Raw genomic sequence first — 22,106 nt, 5'->3', positions numbered from 1 at the left:
AAGCCAGTTCGGACCTGTCCCCTAGTCAGCATCCGCAAGGCCAAGCGGGGTTAACTCTGAAGGGCCGAGGTGCTGGGCTACAACAAACATCCGCGCGCGGGACAATGGCTGCGCTTCTGGCCGAACCCGGAAGTGCGCGTGGACTCGGCGAGCCGGAACTACAATCCCCAGAAGCCTCCGCGGCGTGGGCGGTGAGTGGGCGGACCTGGCTCCTCCGGGAAGGTGGGGCGTGGACGCGACCAGTCTGGAAGCGGGTGGTGGGATCGGGTTACCGGCGGCGGGGGAGCCGCGACTGTGCATATCCGAGGTTTCTGCGGAGCACTGCGACGAGGCCAGAGCAGCGACGATTGGGGAGTGGCCGACTTGGGAGAGGTGGCGCTTTGCCCGTCTTGACGCCCGGGAGTCGCCCTGAAATCGGAATCCGATGGAAACGGCCGGGGCTTCTGCCGGGCACCTACTGCCTGTCAGATGCTTTGCGCGACATTCTCCTTTGGTCCTGCAGGCAACCCTGTGAGACAGTTGCGACATCACCATTTTACAGTGGAGCGCTTCAAGAATCTGATATGTTTTTGTAGCTAATAGTAGTAAAATAGTAAGAATCCTTTTATTGTTTTTTCTATCGAGTTCTTTCTCTACCTCTACCTCTCCCCTTTTCTCTTTGCCCTCATGTCCTGGCCATTTGCCTGGCACATTTTCCCTCCTTCTCTTACAGATCAAGCAGGCTCCCGCCACAGAGTCTTGGCATGTGCCTGTCGGGCTCTTCCTCTGAGGGATCCACTTGGCTCTCACAGTCTGGTCTTTAGGGGGATGTCACCTTCTTAGAAAGCATTGCCCGACGGTCTGTTGTAAACTTGCAAACCTTTTCCTCCCCACATGCTCTCTCCCTTCCCCCTCATCTTTATTTATTTTTTTCTAGAGAGCTTTTCACTGTCTAGCACACTGTATTCTTTAGTATTTACTTGATCTATGGTCTATCTGCCTTCACCACTAGAATGTCAATTCCATAAGGGAAAAGATTTGTATCTATTTTTTGATCCCTGCCTATCCCCAGCACTTAAAAAAAGGTGCCTGGCACATAATAATGCTCAATAAGCATTTATTGAATAAACAAAAGTTCCTGGCTCTATGTTAAACACTTTAACATCTCATTAACCAGCCAAATCACACTATGAGGTAACTATAATGTTAATTTCCACCCAACCAGGGAGGAAACTGCAAATTGGAGCATGCTGTATAAAAATATATTTTTTAGGTTTTTTTTTTTAAATGCTGGTCAAAGCACTTCTGTAGTTTTCCTCACTTAAATTCTGACCTTAACAACAACAACAACAACAACAAATTATTGCTATTTGAAATTTAATCCCTATCCCCACAGTCTCTTATCATTGGTAATTGTGGTTCATTTGTTAAAAATATTTGCTTTGTTTCTGGCTAAGACACAAATCAACAGTATTCCAGTTGATTCTCTTGGCTTTTATAGTGAGACCATCATCTACAGATAGTAATTTTCTCTTTTCTTTACCAGAATTTTTAATTAGATATTCTCTTTTATGTTGGATTGCATTGGTTACCATTTTGAAAACAGTATTACTAAAAGTGGCATTCTTGTTTGTGTTCTTTTAACAGGCATATCTCTAATGTTTGAGAGTTAAATGTAATGTTGGTTCTTAAACTGAAGTAGATGGGGTTTTTTCAAGCTTTTTGCTTTGTACATGTCAAAACAAAAGTAGAGAGTCTTGTTTAATGAACCCCCATGTCCGATCATCCAACTTAAATGAGTTCCAGCTTGATCTTGTTTCATCTGTACCCCACTTGGGCTTGTGTGTTACGCTCCTCCTCTGAGGATTTTGAAGCAAGTCCTACATATTTTTTCATCTCATCTGTAAATGTTTCAGCACATATCTAGAAAGGACTGGTGTTAAAAATAGAACTTCAATACAAAATAAATATGTGTTATAACCATGGGGTACAGTGCATAAAAAATTACTGTTCTTAACAGATATTACTATCAGAAGAACCGAGAGAATTAACTAAAAGAAACTAACATCAAGGAGGGTTTAAAAAATCATGGAATATGAAATTAATAATAATAAACATTTATATGTTTAATATAAATAAACTTTAATATTTATTAAATATAAATATAAATGTTTAATACAAATATAAATGTTTAATATAAATAATAATAAAGTATGTGCCAGGCACTGTGAGGTCTTTATATATATTTCTCATTTAGTCCTTTCAACAACTCTTATGAGGTGGGACTGTTATTTAATTTTACAGAAGAGGAAACTGAAGCCCAGAGTTGTTAAGTAACTTATTCTAGATTGTATTGTTAACGGAGAGCTGGAATTTGAGCCCAAGAATTCTGACTCCAAAGTCCATGCTCTTACATTATATTTCCCCTTGTTTACACATCAATATCTTTCCTCCATACAAGCAATATTAAATTTGCAAACAAGACAGAAATAAAGGTTCATATTTATTCACAATAGAGGCAATAAAAAGCCCTACAAATAAATTTAATAAGATAAATACATGACATAATAAGAAACCCTCAAAACCTTACTGAGAGAGATAAAAGACAAATAGAAATGCTACATTGCTGGCTGTGTTGTAAAGATGTCAAATCTTGCAGATCTACAAGTACAAATATGACAAAATTCACAATGGGATGCTTTGAATCTTAGCTCACCTTTTGTTTTCTGTTTACTTTTCTTTTTTACTTTAAGATATTCAGACAATAAAGCTTTAATAATAACATCTAATGTAGAACTAACTTTGTCTCTTTTTTTTTTCTTTCAAAATGAACAAGGTAGTGATATTTACTTCCAGGAGCTTCCAAATCCTGGCTTAACTTTAATATTACAGGGACTTTAAGAACAGCTACCACTGAGGAACAGGAACCCATTCTGGAAAGAGGCCCATCTAACCCAGAGGTTTCTCTGTCAGCTATTTGGGGATTGGCTGAGACCCAAGTGTCACACTGAGGTACTTATTGGTCAGGAGTTGGGTGAGGGCTCAACATCCACTGAAGTGCAAGCAGGTCATGAATCCATTTGCTATGAATACTGGAAGAGAAAGAAAGAGACACTAGAGGGAAGAGGGAGAGAGTGACCTGTTTCTAGTTATTGGGGGAGGAAGACATTTCTTGGCAGGGAAAAGGGAAGTTCCCAGGTTTCCACTATTCCTTCCTGTCTTCAGCCACTCTCCTTGGGATTAATGTAGCAGGGTTAGGTTGCTCAAATCCTGCACATTCCCAAGAAAGGTCTGTTTTCATGACTAATGCTTGGCTGGTTCCCAGGAACTAATAAGCCCTTATAATGTTCTATCTGGTACAAGTGTTTCGCATGCCTGAGGCCTTGAGCCATGGTGTATCAGTTTCTCCAGATAGTTTATACAGGCAATGTGATTTATGGAGAACACCTGCTTCCCTCCTGGGAGTCTGGAGCTTCAGTAACTGAGGTCAGGCACACAGGCAGTATATGTGACTGACCCTCTATAAAAATCCTGGACACCCAGGTTTGGGTGAGCGTCCCTGGTTGGCAACACTTTACACATGTTGTCACACATCATTGCTGGGGGAATTCCCACATGACTCCACTGCAAGTGAACATTTGGGAGCTTGAGCATGGTGTCCGTGGACTTGGCCCCATGTGCCTTTCCGTTTGCTGACTTTACTCTCTATCCTTTTGCTGTAATAAACTGTAACCATGAGTGTAACAACTGGGTCCTGCAAATCCTAGCAATTCATGGAGCATGAGAGGACACTCCCTCATAGTCTAGTGGTTAGGATTTGGTGCTCTCATTGAGCATGAGGTGGTCTTGGGGACCATCTAGCGACACAGGAACTCATCTAGCCCCATAACTTTAAATCCCCCTGATAACTCTCAAATGCACATCTCCAGCCCTGATCTATCTATACTATTATGAGCAATTGCCTACTTGATTCTACAATTGATTCTTGACATGTCTAAACCAAATTCTTCTTTCCCTCCTTATTCCAAACTTGCACTCCCCCTACTGTTGGCTCAGAAAGTGACCTGCCAGTCTTCCAGTTGTTCTGGCAAGAAACCTCACAGTCATCCTTGACTACTCACTCTCTAATTTCAGCAAATCTCATTCTCACTCTCTTCACTCCTAAGCCCCTCAGGATTCTAAGCATCTCATGCCTACCCCTGCCCAGGAGACTCAACCCCCAGCTTCACTCCATCTTTTCTCCTGTCATTTCTTAAGAGCTCCTGTTCCTTATCCTCTACTGGGATTTGAAAATCCAGTGCTTGTGTGATTCCTGCGTATGTCCCCGCTCATCTATGGCTGACTCTGACTCACGCTTCCCCCTGGCTACTGTGTCCACCAACAGTGTTTGCTCATTCTCAAGATGGAACTGTGCTAGCCTCAGCTGCAAAGTCATCAAACTTGGCCCTATAATTCTAGGTCCAAGGGCTGTCACTTTCACCCTGGTTCTATTGCTTTTAAAGAAATGTAAGTCAAAACCCTAAGATTTGTTGGGAGCCAGGATCCAGAGCCTGACCAACACACTGAAATAGGATATCACAAGATTTACCAAGGTGACAGGGAAGTAAATGTCATTGGAGATATGATTGAGCATGGTTTCTCTAGGACATCTGGAGAAGGTATCTCTGCTTCTGTTAGACTGAGGGGTTGACTCGGCAGTAAATGTTGGGTTCTGGATCCATAAGCACCAGTCAAACACAGAGAAAAGGTGAGTTCCATTTGCTGGGTGGACCCTTCCCATCTACTTGCTGTAGTCTGGGGCCCAAACAGCCTGGCTCTCTCCTTCCCCATCCTTAGAAATTACAGAGTTCTTCCTCTTTTCGCACTGCACTTCAGTCACCTCTCTGTTCCTGGACTGGTCCATATACTTCCCCACTGTGGTAGACAGACTCTAAGCTGGCCCCGTAATCCCCACCTCCTGGTGTTCATACCCTTGTTTAATCTCCTGTCCTTAGAGCAGGACCCATGTCTTGAGTTTAACGAATAGAATCCGGCAAAGGTGACGGGATGTACATGATTGCATGTACGTGATCTTGCTATATAAGACTGTGGCTTCTGTTTTGCTTTGAAGAAGCAAGATGCAATGTTGTGAGCTGCCTATGAAGAGGGCCACACGGCAAAGGACTGAGGGCCTTTAAGTCCAGCTGGCAGTCAGTAAGAAACTGAGGCCCTCATTATGAGGAACTGAGGCCCTCATTATGACCGCCTGCCAGAAACTGCTGCCAATAACTATGTGAGCTTGGAAGTGGCTCCTTCACGTCAAGCCTCAGATGAGACCTGAGCCTTGGATGACCCTTTGATTACAGCCTTGTAGAAAACCCGTGTAAGCAGTGTCTGGACTCCTCACCCACAGAAACTATGAGATAATGGAAGAGTGTTGTCTTAAACTGCTAAGTCTGTGGTAATTCATTATGCGGCAACTGATAACTAATACACCCACTTTGGGGCCTTTTCACTTGATGCCTCTCAACTTGGAATGCTCCACTTCATACCTTTGCATGGCTTGCTCCTTAGCATCCCTCGAGAATGTAGCACTGAGTTGGCATACCTAATACCCTTCCCCATACCTTCCTCTTTGCGTGCTTCTAAAGAGACTGGGAGTGCTAACAACGCACTTTCTCAGCCTCCCTTGCAATAAGGAGTGCCATTTGACCCCATTCTGGCTGAGGACATAAAAGGGGAAGGTTACTAGGTGGGATTTCAGATGAGCTTTTGTTTGGTTGATCATAGGAAACAAACATGGCTCCCCTCCCCAGACCAAGAAGAGGAGAGGGATTTTTTTTTTTTTTTTTGTGACCGGCTGCACCGCGCTCAGCCAGTGAGCGCACCGGCCATCCCTATACAGGATCCGAACCCATGGCGGGAGCACTGCTGCGCTCCCAGCACCGCACTCTCCCGAGTGTGCCATGGGGTCGGCCCAGAGGAGAGGGATTTCAGTGGCTAAGTTTGTGCCAGTCCACAGCTGATTAGAGAACTGACAAACCTAAACACAATCCATACAATGGACTGAGTCAATTCGATTCTCCTCTGAAGAAATTTAACATAGAAATGCTGAAACCGTAGCACAGGAGGTTGTTATATATAAACTGAAGTTACAGAGCAGCAGTGACCAGGAGACTGCACAGGAATTCAATCTGTATTGCGAAAAGTGGAACATATTCATAGATTAGCAAAAGTGAGAAACCATACGGTAAGAAACCATACAGAGAGAAAAGCTTCCCAATGATGTACCAGTCCCCATGAGGCCCACTGGTAATTTCTAAAATTGAGTTATCTGATATTCCTCAGCGTTCTCTCAATTAATCACCATTTTATCTGAACTCTCAGAGGGCTTATCTTTCTTAATATTAAAAATCCCTAAGATATGTAGAATATTCACATTTTTCAGGAATAGTTCATCTGTGATTGGGCTAAAGTCTACCACCCCCTAACCCATACTCCACGGTAATTGATCTGCCCTCTGGAACAAGAGGGAACATGTTTGTTCCTCTATCCCAAGCCAGCCCTTCAGACATTAAAATACTGGAATTCTATATTCCTAGACTTTCTCTTTTCCAAACCAAACAAAACTCTGTCAAGAGGACATGGATTTGAGCCCCTGTTCTGACCTCCCTCTATTGCCTCCTCTGGATAAAGTCTGATTAGTCACTGACTCCATCAGAGTGTAGAGTCTAAGGTCCATCCCTGAACATGGAGCAATGCAGCTAGTCCTGAGAGCAGGGATACTATCACCTGAGTTCTCTAAAGTAATTAAATCCACTAGTCCTTAGAACTAGGGAGCTATCACCTGAATTATCCACACTTGCTATGGGAAGCTCTGCTTATGCCTGAATGAACTAATGGTTTTCTTCCTTTTGAGTGATGAAACTGATCATTCCTCTTTTTTGTTTGCTACCAGGAAGCCAAGACAAATAAGAGGTATAGGAACAGATACCATGTAGGTCCAGCATATTTTTATTTTTTACCCATATCCTGACTTGCTGCTATTATAAAAATATTTTTCCTGATTATGATTACTATTTCTAGTTTAGCACTATTTTATAAAGTTGTACACAAGCTGCTTCAAATCTCCTATGGGATAAATGTGGGGAAGTAAATATCATGAAAAAACAAATGAAGAATTGGAAAGGATAAGAAATAAATGAAAAGAAATAGATTGGTTAGCAATGTAACAGAAAGGGATAGGAAAGGCCTGGGTGGAATGGATAGAAATGGAATAGAATAGGACAAAACAGAACAGAAAGAAATACAGTGGAAATTAAAGGCAGAGAATGGCATGGAATAAAATGGCATGGGATCCAAAGAAATGTAAAGGAAAGGAATAGCATGAAAATAAAAATTATAGCAGAAAAGGAGAAAAAGGAACAGAATAAAATAAAGCAAAATGCAGTGGAAAGGAGAGTAATGAAATGGGGTATAGGATGAAAATGGAAGAGAAAGTAAAGCAATGAAAATTAGAGGAAAGAAATGAAGAGGAAATAACAGAAAAGTAGTGCAATAAAAGGACACTGTGGAAATTAAAGAATAGAAATAAAGGAACACAACTGAAAGGACCAAAAAGGGGATGAAATGGAATGCCATGGAACCCAAAATAATGAAATGTAATTGAGTGAAACTCGGTGCAATGCCATGAAACGTAAGGGAATGCAAAATATAGGAGATAAAAAAGGACTGGAATGAAACCGAAAGAACTTAAACAAAACAGAAAGGAGTGGAATGAGAGAACTTGAAAATAAGAAATTAAATGGGAAGTTGGGAATGGAAGGTAACAAAGACAGGAATGGAGTAGAATGGATGGAACAGAGTGGAATGGATTAGAAAGGAATGAAAAGGGAATAGAATGGGAGAGAACAGAATGGAAGGAAATGGAAAACAGTGAATTAGAATCGAATGGAAGGGGAAAGAAAGGATGGGGAAGAGGAAATGAAGGGAAAAGTAAGAAGGGAATGGAAAGAAGAGGAGGCTAATGGAAAAGAAATACAGTTGACCTTTGCATAACGTGGGAGTTAGGGACACCAGCCCCCACCCGCCCTGCTAGCCAAAAATTCATGTATAGCTTTCGACTTACCCAAAACTTAACTGCTAATGGCCTGCTGTTGACCAGAAGCCTTACTGATAACATAAACAGTCGATTGCCACATATTTTGTGTGTTTATATGTTATATACTGAGTTCTTAATAGTGAAGTAAGCTGGAGAAAAGAAACAGGTACTAAGAAAATCATAAGAAAGATAAAATACACTTGCGGTATTTATTTTTTTTTAAATCCAAGTGTAAGTGAACCCACACCTGCGGGTTGTTCAAGGGTCGACTGTATTTATAATGGGAAGAAGTGGAATGAAATGAAAGCCAATCAAACGGAATGAATATACATAGGGACGTTGAATAGAAAAGCATACAGTGGTAGGAAACAGAATGGATGGGATTGGTTAAATATATGAATGGAAAGAATAGGAATGCAAGGGGGTGGAAAGGAAAAGGACGAAAATGAAACAAAGCGATAGGATGAAAATGGATTGGACTTGAATAAAATAGAGGATAATGGAATACAGGGGAAGCGAATGATATGCAATTAAAATTAAAAAATAAAAATGAATAAAATGTCATAGAAAAGAGGAAAAGAATGGAAAGGAATGAGTTAAGAAAGAAATGGAAAGGAATACAATGGGTTCAAACAAGGCAGAGTGGGATGGACAGAAAGGAATGGAATGGGGCGCAGTGCATGGGATGAGATGAAAAGGAATGGAGTGGAATTGAGAAGATTTTTAAAGGGAAATTCTTTTGATACTTTATCCTATAGACTGTTCAGTAGGGAGGAAAAGGCAGACTGATTACAGCTTTCCACCTGTCCAAAGTCTCAGCGTGGCTTAAAAACACCTCCTAGTCTGACTTTGTGTTTTCCTTCAGTAGAGTGGGATCCAATGAATACATTGCAAGTTTGGGTGGTGGTTTCCTGGGGCTTTGTGAATAGCCTCCAGGGGTGGCTGAAGGTGGCTCCTTCTGCAAGTGAGCAGAGAGATCAGGTAAGCCCACAGACACAGATTGCCTGGAAATTGCCAACTTACTCTCTTCATAGACCCAGAGAGAGGAAGGAATTTGCACATGTTCTCGCAGAGAATTGGAAGTGGAAGTAGAGTTAGGACCCAGGCCCTGCCCCGACCCAGAATTCTTTCCTTTCTCGTGCTGGCTCTGCAGCCTCTACTCCCAACCTCTGTTTTACCCCAGCGTGTGCCCCTCCACGCAAGGTTTATTAGCACCCCAGTATACCTCATTGGCAATCTGATCCTAAGCCCTGGAGGTAGAAGGAACAAAAGAGGAACCAGAGTCCTGGAATCTGACCCAGCTCCCTGTGAGGCCTTGGGCCACTTTCTCCCCATCCTTAGCCCTGCGATGTGCAACAAAAGATTTGGACAATAGGGTCTATCAGGCTTGTCAAATATAAAATTCTTGAATCGTATTTCCTTCACAGCTTCCTTAATCAAATCCAGCAGGGCCAACGTACCTCATAGAACTGCTCTGGGAGGTCTGGCAGCCATATCTGGGTAAAAATAAAGTTGTGAAAGGTCATAGGGCTTGGGATGGGTGCCACCACCAGACATTTCTCAGAAATAGCTTTGGCCTCAGAGGCAATTACATCCCTCTGATTCCCAGAGGGGCTCAAGACTAGGCATTGTCATGTTAAATAGCAAGAAGAGCAGGAGAAGATATGGAAAAGCCAGAGAGGGTCTTGGGATCCTCAGAGAAGGCAGGGGAGGAGATGCAGAGAGACCCAAGCTGGCAGCAGGTGTCCTCAAGAGAAGATGCCTGCCCTGCCCCCATCCTGAGGGACAGGACAGGAGCAGCTCTGCCAGACTGGGGAAGGGCCAGGCAGTCAGAGGAGCAGGGAGGGTCCCTCCGGAGCATCACCTACCTTTTGACTCCAAACTGTCCCTCGGCCTTGAGTATATTGTCACATTTGGGCCTCAGCCTGTCTAGAGAAAGTGAATCCCAGCCCAGAGCTGGAATTATGAAGAGATATGAGGGAAAGGTGCTGTTTTTCCAGAACCCCCATCCACAGGAGGGAATTGGCAGAAACCCTCCCTTCCCCCCAGGATTCCGTATCACATCTCCAGCGACCTGGAGCTGCAAACGTCCTAGAAATTAAGTTCTGGATTAGATAAGGCTGTTCGGTGACACAGGTGAGGAGAGAAATCAAAAGCCTAGGTTCAGGCAGTGGGTCCTCTATAGCTGGGGTTTTGCCCTTTGTCCTTACTGGCTGTGGTTCTCCTCTGTGTAAAAGGGAGCTGGGTTGGTGCCTTGAGTTGAATGTCCCCCCAAAATTTAATCTCCATTGTAACAGTTGAGGGTGGGAAATCCTATTACAGTAATTGAAAGGTGGGGCCTTGAAGAGGTGATTAGGCTGTAGGATCAAGCTGTAGCGAGTGGATTAAAAGTGGCAGTGATGGACATGGTTTGGAGGGCTTTAAAAGGAGAGTGAATGAGGAGGCTAGTCTCTCTCTGCTTCTGCTGTCTTGCAGTGTGATACCCTGTGTCCCTGAAGCCACCATCAAACGAAGACCCTCACCAGATGTGTCCCCTGGACTTTAAACTTCCCAGCCTCAGAAACTGTAGGCAATAAATTTTATTTTCTTATAAATTACCCAGTTCCAGGTATTTTGTTATAAGCAACAGAAACCGACTAACACAGTTGGACAGTCTCTAGAGGGCCTTCCGCACATGAGGCCCATTCTTCCAGAATCTGAGGTCCAGAGATGGCAAAGATGTCTCATTTTGCCTCTGGTCAATTCCTGTTCATCAGTAGAGGGCACCTGAGGCACTGTGTGAAGATGGATTACGAGGCTGGGATTGGATTCCGCGGGAAGGAGTGTCTGTAACAATCAATGAACAAGGTTTTCTGAGACTGAGGAAGGAGAGAATGCCAGCATGTTGTTAGACAAAACCCCTCAGAGTTCTTGACTCCTTTCTCATCCATACACCACATGGGGACACTGAGGCTTTGAGAGTACAGGGCTTGCCCGTGAGCAAACGATAACCTGGTGGCAAAGCTGGGAGGGGAGGCCTGGGCTCCCGGCCCCAGCCTCTTTCCCCCTCTCACCACTGCCCCAGGCTTCAGCCACGGATTCACTCACTGAAAATGGGCTCTGTAGGGTTCTGCTCAGAGGTGGGTTGTGTGGCCTCATGGATGGGGTTCTCTGCCTCTCCTTGAGGGCCTGAAACCCCAAAGCCCTCAGTCTTCTCTGCCTCTAGTCCCTGCCCATCTCCACTGATTCTGCCCATATCCTACGTCCATTCTCAGACAATGCCACCAAACCCTCTGAAGTCCCCAGGTGCCACACACACCCTCAGCACCATGGTCAGCAACAACACTCCCAACAGGTGGGCCCCCTGCTGGCCACACTCACTATCCCATTCCCAGTTTTACCATCTGGCATTTCCAATGTAGAGGAAATAGCCCAGTCCTGAGACCAGGGCAGTGACAGCCAGGATCCTGATAACAATGCCAGCGAAGGCCACTGCAGACATGGAGGAGGACTGGGGATCTGGTCAAGGAAAGAGAATCAAGACCCAGGCCTGATACACCCTCATCCCTACCTCCAGCCCCATTCCTAAGCTGTAGCTTTATCTCCACTGACATTTTATGAGCACTTGTCTTCCAGTCACCGGGAGGTGGCAGTTTGTGGTTTCAATAGCATTGTTTCTGGAGCCAACTGGTCTGGGTTCAAACATCAGCTGTGTGACCTTGAGCATACAACTTAACATCTCTACACTTCAGTTGTCTCTTCTGTAAAATGAAAACAATAGTGCCTATTTCATAGGGTCGCTGGAAAAGTTAAACGTATATGTGTTCATGTTCAATATAAGTAATGTTTAATATGTCATGTTTGGACCCACAGAAAGTCATCAGTAAATGTTGGTGGTGATGACAGTGCTGAATACGATGATGGATCAAATATGGATTTGCCTGTCACCCCTTCCATGGAGGAGGCCAGGAGGACCAGAGGGAAAGGCTTTGGAAGCCAGAAACCTGGCTTTCACTTGGAGCCCTTCAACTCTCTGGGACTGTGTACCCCGGACATGTAAATTAATTTCTGAGTCTCATTTCTTCATCTAAAAATTGAGGGAAACGGTGCTCACTGTACAGGATGTTGCAAAGATGAGATGAGATTACAAACGTTAATGTCTGGCACACAGTAGGTGATTAATAAGTGGTGGTGTTGCCATTAACATTAGCCAGCTGTTTGCCCATCCTGCTTCTGCCTGAACCTTTCTCAAAGGGGTAAAATCCAGCCACTGGGATTAGCAAGGCAGCCACGAGGGCCGGGGGTACGAGGAAAAGGCTCTGCTTTGGAGACATCAGAGGGGCTTCCCGGCATGCTTCAGGGCTTCTTAGTTTCTTCATTCTCTGAGTCTCCATTTCTTTATATGTCAAACAAGGATAGTACTTCTTAACCCTGTAGACTTTTGAGGAGATTAAATGGGATCATGCATAAAAGTACCAGCACAGTGCCTGACACACAGTAGGTGCTTGATAAAAGGTGCACAACTAAGGACATGGCTCTGAGGCAGCCAGCCTGGTTTCAAACCCCGGCAACAGGGTTTCGGTCTCTAGGTCTCAGTCTCTCCTTCTGTACAATGAATATACCAACAGGCTCATCTCATAACTGGCTAACACTAAGAAGTGTTTCTTGATATTGTATATGGAAATGCTTGGATCAGACATGTGGCACAGGCACAATAAAAAATGATTTTATTTGTTTAACAAAAACTTACAATATGCCAAGCACTGCCCTATGAGCTTTACAAATGTTAATCTTCAACAACCCTAAGAAATTAGCACAAATATTATGCTTGTTTTACAAATTATAAATCAGAGGCCCAGAGATGTTAAGTAACTTGCCCAAGGTCACACAGCTAATAAGCACTAGAGCCAGGATGTGACCCCTGGTGATCAGTGACACCGTGTTGCCCTTTCAAGAACTCAATACCGGAACACAGAGACTCCCTGCCAGTCACACCCAGTTATTAAAAAGATTCTTGACTGCCCATACCATCTCACTCTTTCTCTCACTGACTATGTTCCTGACTCATTGTCCTACTAAACAACTCTGAAAGGTAGGCATCACAAACCCCATTTACAGGAAAGAAGACTGAGGAACAGCCTGGAGGGTTTGCCAGGGCACACAGCAGGAAGTAGAGGCTCCAGGGCCTGAGCACTAGGGTTTGGGATTTGACAGGTCTGGACTGGGAACCTGCCCACGCAGTACACTCGCTGCCACACTCCAATCCATGGTAAGGAAAGACTAGGTGGTTGGGGCCAGCATCAGGTAAAGCCACTTGGATCCCAGGGGAAGGAGTGCCTGAGAGACTCACTGACCACCTTGACCAGGACCAAGGCAGAGCAAGCCAGGTGGGTCAGAGGATTGAAGGCTGTGCAGTTGTAGGTCCCTTTGTGCTCCCAGGTCAGAGCCCCAGTGATCAGCTACTCCCCCACACACTCCCTGGCAGAGTGTCCTAGGGTCCAGCAATACTCGGTGCCTCGCTTGGACTCAGCCCAACAGTGCAGGGTCCGGCTAGAGTTGAGTCCCACCTTGATGATGCCGACCACCCCAGATGTGGACCCCCTGGTGGTGTCCACTTAGTCAGGACCATCTGTGGGCAAAGCCAAGCGTTATGCACCCCATCTTCCATTGGCGTGTTACCCCATTCTTCCCCTTTCACTTCCACATTGGAAGTTTTGCCTTTTCTCTTCTTCTCTGTTCTAACCAAGGGAATTCCAGGCTGTGGCCTGGAAACAAAGGCTCTTCTAACTGCTGTTGAGAGGAATCTCAGCAAGGCAAGGAGAAAAGTCCCCCTTTTCCTCCTTAGCTGCCCGATAAGCAGATTGTGGTCCACGGCATGGGGTGGTGGGGGGTGGGGGGGAGGGATCAAAACAAAAACAAAGGCCAGAAAACAACTCTGCCTTTGCAAAAGTGAATTCTAACAAAGGAGTCTCATAAGACACCCGGCTTCAGAAATTGTGGCTGTGTCCTGTGCACGTAGCCCCTAAGCTCTACTGTGTGTCTTCTCAATGGTGTGAATACTTGCAACTTTTCTTTGTAATGCCAGAGGGGGATCATTGGCAGGAGAGAGCATGACAAGGATGGAATATCTGAGTAGGTTCTTATTCCTAGATGAAAAGTGGGAAATGTGGGAAAGTGGGTGGTGCGGCTGCAGTGGTCTACGAGAGTCAGATTGTGAAGGATCTCATTAGTCATGGGCTTTGTCCCAGGGACTCTGGGGAGCCATGGAGTGTTCTAAGCAGTGGATGGATACTGTCAAGGAATGCTCTCCCCTAAATCTGCTCTACCTGGCTTCCTACTCGTCCTTCAGACCTCATGGTAGACATCACCTGTCACGATGAGCCTTCCCACATCCCCCTGGCTGGGCTCCCTTTGGGGTCCCCAAATCCTCTCTTCTTTCTCCATGGCAGCATTTATTATGCTGTATTTTATTTTCCTGATTATTGATCTTCCCATTTCCAATAGCCTGCAAGTGCTGAAAGTCATGGCTATTATCAAGTGCCCGACATGTTGCTCACACAGAGAGAGCACAAAATAAATAATTTTTGATTTAATTGCTGAAGTAGGAAGGAAAGAAAAGAGAGCAACAGAGGAGGGTAAAGTGGGGAAATGGCGTGTACATAACTCCTGTCTTTATACCCCCCTGAGACTTAACACGTATAAAAGTGGACCCCTACTTTCTCTCCCTGCAGAAACCCTCCTTTCCCAATCTTTTCTGTCTCATTTCATGGCTCCTTCATCCTTCAAGTTGGTCAGGCAAGAAACCTTAAAGTCATTCTTGATTCCTCTCTTTCTCTTTCACCCCATGTTAAACAGCAACAAATCCTGTGAGTTTGATACTCTAAATATATCCACAGTGAGGCCATTTCTCAAAGCCCACAGCTGCCAGCCTGGCCCAGCCCCATCATCTCCTTATCGATGCTTGATGTCTGTGGCCACCATGAGAAGGCACCTCATGGACCTCCAGTGACAGGAGTGTATTGACCGAGGGCCCAGTTACTGTGTCCTGAAATCCACCCCCAGCCATCCCACAGGCTGCACCTGCCAGTACCTGAGTGCAACAGGGAAACTAAGGCAGATCTCTTTCTGGGAAACATGGGACACCCCGACAGACTTCATAGGCGTTCCTTAGACCGTGCGGCTGTCCAGGCACTTCCACCCAACCCTCTCTCCCTCCGCCTTGCACTCGGGGTCAGATTTGCATCTCAGTGTGATGCTTTCCCAGCCTTCCACAGCTGCCTACAGAGTTACTCTCACAGGAGCATTTCCCCTAATAAAATCCTTGCATGTGTAATTCTGTTTAATCCCATTTTGCAGTCTGCTTCTCCAAGGACCCAGAAAAACAGAACTCTTGCTATCACCTCCTTCTTCTCTCCTGCTTCCTTCTTTGCCTCCCTGTAGACCAGGGCCAGCAAGACTCTGTGAAAACCTACGTGTGATCCTGTCCCTCCTCTGCGCAGAGCCCTTGCAGCGCCCTCATGGCCCACAGGGCCCTGCATGACCTGGCCCCTCCCCACCACCTCGCAACCCCTTCTCCTTCCACTCTCCCCCAAGCTCACTCCTCTCCAGCCACCCTGACCTTCTTGTGGTTCCTCCAATATACCAAGCACTGTCCCACCTCACATGCTGTTCCCTCCCCCTGGACTCCCATCCCTTAGCCACCCATGTGACTCGCTCCCTTGCCTCCTTCTGTCTCTGCACAAACACCACCTCCTCAGTGGGGCCTCCTCTGGCCACCCCAACTAAGATTGCACTGCCCTCCCCCTCCCCGAGCATTCTCTGTCCCTCTTCCATACCTCACAGGTCTCCTTGACCTTATCTTAGCCTTAAGACACCCTCATCTGTTATGATCTGTCTCCTCCACTGAAACGTAAGCTCCATGAGGCACTCTGTCTTGTTCAGTGCCCAGATTCATGCCTGGCACAAAACATGTGTTCAATAGTCATGGAATGAGTGACTAGAAGGAAGAATTAACTTAAAGGGAGGGAGTGAGGAAGAGAGGAGGAGAAGGTCCAGGCGCCAGAGACTCACAGTTGATGGTCAGACCCCCCCAAGGGGCTCACTCTGTGCTCAGTTGCCCTGGTTCCAGATCTCACACTTGTAGGGCTCCGTGTTGTTCCGCCAGAGGTGGTGAATGACCTGGATCCTGTTGTCAGCCAACAGTACCAGGTGCTCACTGGGCAGGAATGGCTGGCCACTCAGGAACCACTCGACACCAACCCACTGATGGATAGTTTGGCAGGACAGGGGCATGGACCCAACATCCTCCACAAGATTCAGGCTTAGGCACATGACTAGAGGCTTTGTCAGTCTTTTTGAAAATACATAGAGATATAGGGTCAGAGTCAGGGATGCTTCCCAGTCTCCTTCCCATGTCTGGCCCACAATGGTTTTCCAAGGATGTATGTGTGTATGCTGTGGGTGGTGTGTGTATGTATGTGCTTTACATATGACTGTATAGCATGTGTGGTAGGTACGTTTATGTATTTTGTGGATTAGAGTGTGTTGTGTGTTGATTATGTGAATGTCTTATGGGTTTTGTGTGTATGAAGAGTGTATATGAGTTTCGTGTGTGAGTGTGTATTTTGTGTCTGTTAATATGATACTGTGTATGTATGTTTTGTGACTGTGAGGTATGTGGGTGGTACACATATGCACTGTGTGTGTGTGACTGTATGTTGTGTGTGTGTATATTTTCTGTGTATGAGTGTATGTTCTATCTTTGCGGTATTGCATGTGTTACGTATGTGCACGTGCTGTGTGATGTGATCACATGCTTTGCATAGGACTGTGCTGTGTGTTGGTATGTGTGTGCATTTTGTCTGTGTATTATGTGTCGGTTGTGTGTATATGTTGAGGGTGGTGAATGTACGGTATATGGTGTGTTTTCTGTGGCATGTCTTAAGTGTCTGTGCTGTTGAGTGGGTGTTTGGAGGAAAATGAAGGAGAACGCCTGTTAAAGTTGGAAGCACTCTTGCTCTCCTGTATTTTGCCTGTCTCAGCAGGATGCAAATACACTGTGCCAGCAAGATGTTGCAAGGCTTAACCGCAAACAACAGACTTCCTGCTGAGTTACCTAGGAAGTGGGGAGGTGCTGGGAGGGGTTTACAGCTGGCTGAAATATATATAATACCTGCTTTGTCCCAATAATTTGCTTAGTGCATGCACTAAGCCCCAGAACTTTGTGTGTGGTCTGTGGTTGACCACCTCCCCAGGTGGCAGCCCCTAGCTCAAGGCGTGCTTTGAGCAACTCACCTTCCTGCACTCTCTCTTGGCAGGGCTGTATGTGGCCCTGCTCCCTGAGGGACTCCTGGCAGAGGCTGCATGTAGTCCTGCCTCCTGAGACCCCTAGGACCAAGAGAAAGGTACAGGTGTGTGTGTCTGTGATGTGTGTATGTGTTGTGTGTGTCTAGTGCATTCATGTTATGTGTATATATGTTTTATGTGAGAGTGTGTCGTCTGTCATCTGTCTGTGGTATTGTTTGTTGTGTACATGTGGTATGTGAGATATGTATGTCTGTATTTTATGTGTATATCATATGTGTTGAATGTGTTACTGATATGTGTGAGTGTATTCTGTTCATGTGTTCTGGTTTTTGTGTATGGTGCATGTGAGTATGTGTTATGTGTCTTTGATATGTTACATACTTTGTATTATGTTGCATGTGTCTATTGTGTACGTGTTGTAATTATGTTTTGTGTTAGTGTGTGTTATATGCTTGTGGCATTGTATGTTATGTGTGTGGGTGGTATATGAGTTGTATGTGTCTATTGTGTGTATTGCACACAGGTGTGAGTGTGCTGGGCATGTGTGGTTATTATTTGTGTGTGCTTGCGTGCGTGTGTGTGTGTGTGTGTGTGTGTGTGTGTGTGGCTCCATTGTTTATGGAGTATGTGAGTGTTGTGCTAGTGTTTGTACACATAGAAATTTTCTATATTCTCTCCCCTCCAGAGAATCAGATCATGAACACCCCACGGAGAGCCCACAGGGTCTTGTGGAGGATGTGCCCCGCCTCCCCTGTGCTCAGAGCCCCGCTCGGCGACTAGCAGCACAGGAAATCCCGTCTCCTGGGTCCTCCTCAAACTCTGGGTATTGTTGTAGCTCTGTGGCTCTTAACTTTTTTCAGAGTTCCAGGCCCCTTGAAGAATCTGAAGACAACTGTTAACCCTTTCTCTAGAACACAGCACAAACATTTTGCACGCAACTTGATACCCATCTAGGGATATCCCCTCTCACAGAATGTCTGAAGGCCCCAGATTAAAAACTCTTGGTCCCTCTGACACCAACAGCTTCTGATTCTCAGAGGAACAGAGGAGAGGAACCAGGAAAAGGAGACTCACCAAGGACTTGGACTCTAAGAGCACCCAGGAGGGACAGCTGGGTGGCATTGTTGGACACCAAGCATCTATACATGCCCCCTTGATCTCTGGACATGGCACAGATGGTAAATGCTTTCATGGTGAGAGACAGAATGCAGTCATTGGGTAGAAACCAGGTATAGGCAGGAGTTGGGTGAGACTGTTTCCACCCAGAAGTTCACGGTGGAGCCCTCTATCACCTCAATGACCTCCCCGCTGGGTACACCTGATCCCAACTTGATTTCAACAGCATCAGGACCATCTGGGAGGAGAGGAACAATTGTAGCATTAATAGCATCAGCAACAGCTCTCTTATGGGAGTCTTAGGGGGTCAATAAATAATATATTTCCCTCCTCACACTCAAGCACTGGATCAATAGCAAAGGAGGTATGGGAGCCTGATGGACATTAAATGTCAGCCTTACCCCTGGGTAAAGCAAGAGTGAAGGACATGTCTAAAGTTTGCCAACTAATTCTCTAATTACCCCTATGCAGGCGGGATTCTGGATCAAACATCTCAGGTTTGGGGAGCTCAGTTTTAAATTCATTAAGTTGGATGTTTCCAGTAGAATCCAGGTAGAGATATAGAACAGCAATATGTCTGAAGTTCAAAGGTAGCCAAGTCCATGTTTAGATGGTATTTAAAGCTGTGAGACTAAATGGGGCACCAAAGAAGTGGGTGTCAGTGAGGGGCTGGGGAAAATGGGAAGGGACTCACAGTTCACATCCAGGAAGGTGGGGATCACTGCTTTGGATCTGAGGGACACCCCAGACTTCACACTGGTAAGTCCCGGAGTCTTCCTGCTGGACAGTGGGGATGGTGAGAGTCTTGCCATCCATGGACAGCTGCATGTGTTCACGGAATATAAGGGGGAGGCTGTTGGAGACCCACTGGATGGTAATGTTGATGTCCTTGGTGCCACAGTAGAAAGTCACCATGCCTTCTGCTCTATGGCAGTGCTCGGGGTTACTGAAATGGTGGGTTTGGCTAGCAATTCTGCAGAGGGAGAAAGCAAGAGAGGGAGACAGGTAGAGACATGGGCAGAGGAATAGCAAACAAGACTCAGAGGGACCCAGAGAGACAGGAATGGACTGGAATTGCCAGAAGACACCCTGCAGCTGGCCTGCCTGGGCTCAAATGCAGGATCTGCTGCTCATTCTGGGTGTGATCTTGGGCAACTTACTTCCCCTCTCCACGCCCCATCAGATGAGATTGTACAAGTAAAGCAGAGGGTCTGGGACATGACAAGGGTCAATCCAACACCAGCTGTCACAAGAATCAAGCTCATAACAAGGATGCCAACAAGGACCCCCTGCCTATATCTTAGCCAACCTTCCCCACCCACAGCCACAACACCCATGCCCACTGCTTTACCCCCACCCCCAACACAACTGACTGGATCAGTTGTTGCCGGATCCTGGCTGAACCAATCAGATCCACCCTCTTAGAACTTTGGTCATGGAACCAGGACGGATGATCTCTGTGGAGGCAGAGATCAGAATAACAGCCCTGTTTTTTGACTCAGGTGTGCCCACAGCCCTGAATCTCTCATGAGTCTAGGGTGTCCACGGGGTCCCAAACACAGACTGAAAAATGCCCTTTTCACTTTGGATGGTGTTAAGTAGGCTGGCATTGAGGGTGACCGGGGCTGCAAGCTAAAGGACTCCAAGTGGTCAAAAGTGAGGCTGGAAGGAGAGAGAGGATGCATTCAGGGAGGGAGAGGAGTGTTGGAGATGCCCAGTTATGGACGTCAGAAGCAGAGGGAGATCTGAGGGTATAGACATGACATTTCATCCATGAAGGCTTGAGTCTTCCCCACTACTTACTGGCCATGTGACCTTCAGCATGTTTTTAGCCTCTTTTAGCCTCGATTTCCTCAGCTGTAAAATGGGTGTAATATCACCTGCATCCTAGGATTGTTGTGGGGGTTAATGAATATTAACAAGCTTTAATTGCCTCCCCCCGGGTGTGTTCTCTCCAATGATGTGCACTCACGTTCCACACAGAGAAGCAGATGTTGAGAGAGATGAAGTCACTTGCCAAGACCATAGAGCAAGTGGCAGAAGCTAAACTTGAACCTGGCCTACCAGCCCCTGAGGACTTTGCTCTCAATACTGTGTAATTCCTTCTGTCAGCCCAGGGATGGTCACACAGCCAATCTCTGATAAAATGGAACTTCTACTATTATGTCTGGTGGGAGAAATTAACTTTTGGTACTTCCTCAGTCTTGCCCTCAGGCAAGATTTCCTTTGCTTGGGGGAGGATAAGGGAACAAAGTAGGAGTTCCCAGTATTCCATTTGGTCATTCTACACACAATTATGGAGGCTGGGAGAGACTGTAGGCACTGGCGGCCAGGGGACCAAACCCAGCAGCTATGTTCATGTGCAGCTGACCTTGACACCCCCTCATCTCTCCTATTAGCCCAATGAACAGGGGGGCCACCGTGCCCCTCTCCAGCCCTCAAAAGCCCCCAGTTTTCCCCAAGCACTGTCCCATTCCCTGCCCAATCAGTGGTCAAGGGCACAGGCTCTTAGGATGTTTGGGAGCAAATCTGGACTCTGACGCTTACTGCCTCTATCATCGTGGGCAAAGGCCTTTGTCTTTGTGATCCTCAGTTTCTTCAACTGCAAAATGGGGAGAATAGTAGCATATGGCTCATCTGGTTGCTATGGGGTCCGAATGAAACATCAGATGCAATATGCTCAAACGTTTATAGTAAGTGTTCAGTCACTGTGATGGTGATGATATGATGGAGGTGGTTTCCTGTGTCTGTGTTTCTCTGCCTGCAGTGCTATGAGCCTGACCGCCTGGGTTTGAATTTCAGCCTTGCCACTTGTTTGGGCAAGTGATGTTCTCTGAGTCTTGGTTTTTCCATTTGTAAAATGGGGGCATAATAGTTCCTGCCGCACGTAACGGTTGTGTGTGGTGAAAGCACCAACGGGGGGCCTCATAGTACCCATGTGAGAAAGGAAGCCTCCCTCCGGGGAGAGCCTGCCCCCCGGCCTCTTCCCTCCAGCCCCCTTCTCACAGTGTTCTGTCTTCTGTCCCACCAGGAGGGGGAAGACCTTGCAGAGAAACCCGTAGGCGTGGCTGATAACTGTCAGCATCTCAGGAGGACCACAGAGCCCCTGCAGCCTTCCGGGGCTAGCCGGTAAGCTCTGGCCCAGAGAGGGAGAAACTGGTCTCAGTGCCACACAGCAAGGCTGGGCTGAGCCCTCACCTTCGCACACGACCCATTGCAGAATCATGTCTTCACCTCCAAATGCTTTCTTATCAAAATATTCTAGTTTCTTCCTTTTGTCTCAGATGGCTTTTAGGCGTAAATTTCACATCCATCCCCCATCCTGATGCATGGACTTAGCCTCTCAGGGCTGGCACATCCTCCCTCTGCCTGTCTCACTCCTGTCTGTCTGTCTGTCTCCGATATGCTTCAGCCCTTTCCCTACCTGGCTCTCTCTCTGGGTCTCTGTCTCTCTCCCTTCTTGTTTTTGTGGGCTTCTCTCTTGGTCTCTCTCTTTTTTCTGTCTCCCTCTTTCTCCCACCCTCCCCTGAATCTCTCCATTTCTCCCTATGCATCTTTGTACAATTTTCTCGCTGTCTCTTTCTCTCTCTCTCTCATATCCATCTTTCTGTTTTTCCCTCTCATACAGTTTCTCCTCTTATTTTCA

General features: G+C 46.1%; 1 protein-coding gene across 1 annotated transcript; it reads right to left on the bottom strand.

The window, feature by feature from the left end:
* Positions 1–21: 21 nt before the first annotated feature.
* CEACAM20 (CEA cell adhesion molecule 20) lies at positions 22–21,686 on the bottom strand. Its single transcript, XM_063109870.1, is given in 16 exon segments — positions 22–508; positions 9,928–10,015; positions 11,147–11,280; positions 11,440–11,557; positions 13,389–13,667; positions 16,109–16,127; positions 16,130–16,388; positions 18,415–18,597; positions 18,599–18,698; positions 19,155–19,176; positions 19,178–19,377; positions 19,380–19,424; positions 19,969–20,089; positions 20,091–20,122; positions 21,008–21,062; positions 21,243–21,686. Coding segments are annotated over 16 exon segments (2,586 nt in total).
* Positions 21,687–22,106: the final 420 nt, after the last annotated feature.

The sequence above is a fragment of the Cynocephalus volans genome, chromosome 10 (assembly GCF_027409185.1).
Source record: "Cynocephalus volans isolate mCynVol1 chromosome 10, mCynVol1.pri, whole genome shotgun sequence".
NCBI lineage: Eukaryota > Metazoa > Chordata > Mammalia > Dermoptera > Cynocephalidae > Cynocephalus > Cynocephalus volans.
This window is presented reverse-complemented; position numbering and strand designations above follow the sequence as displayed.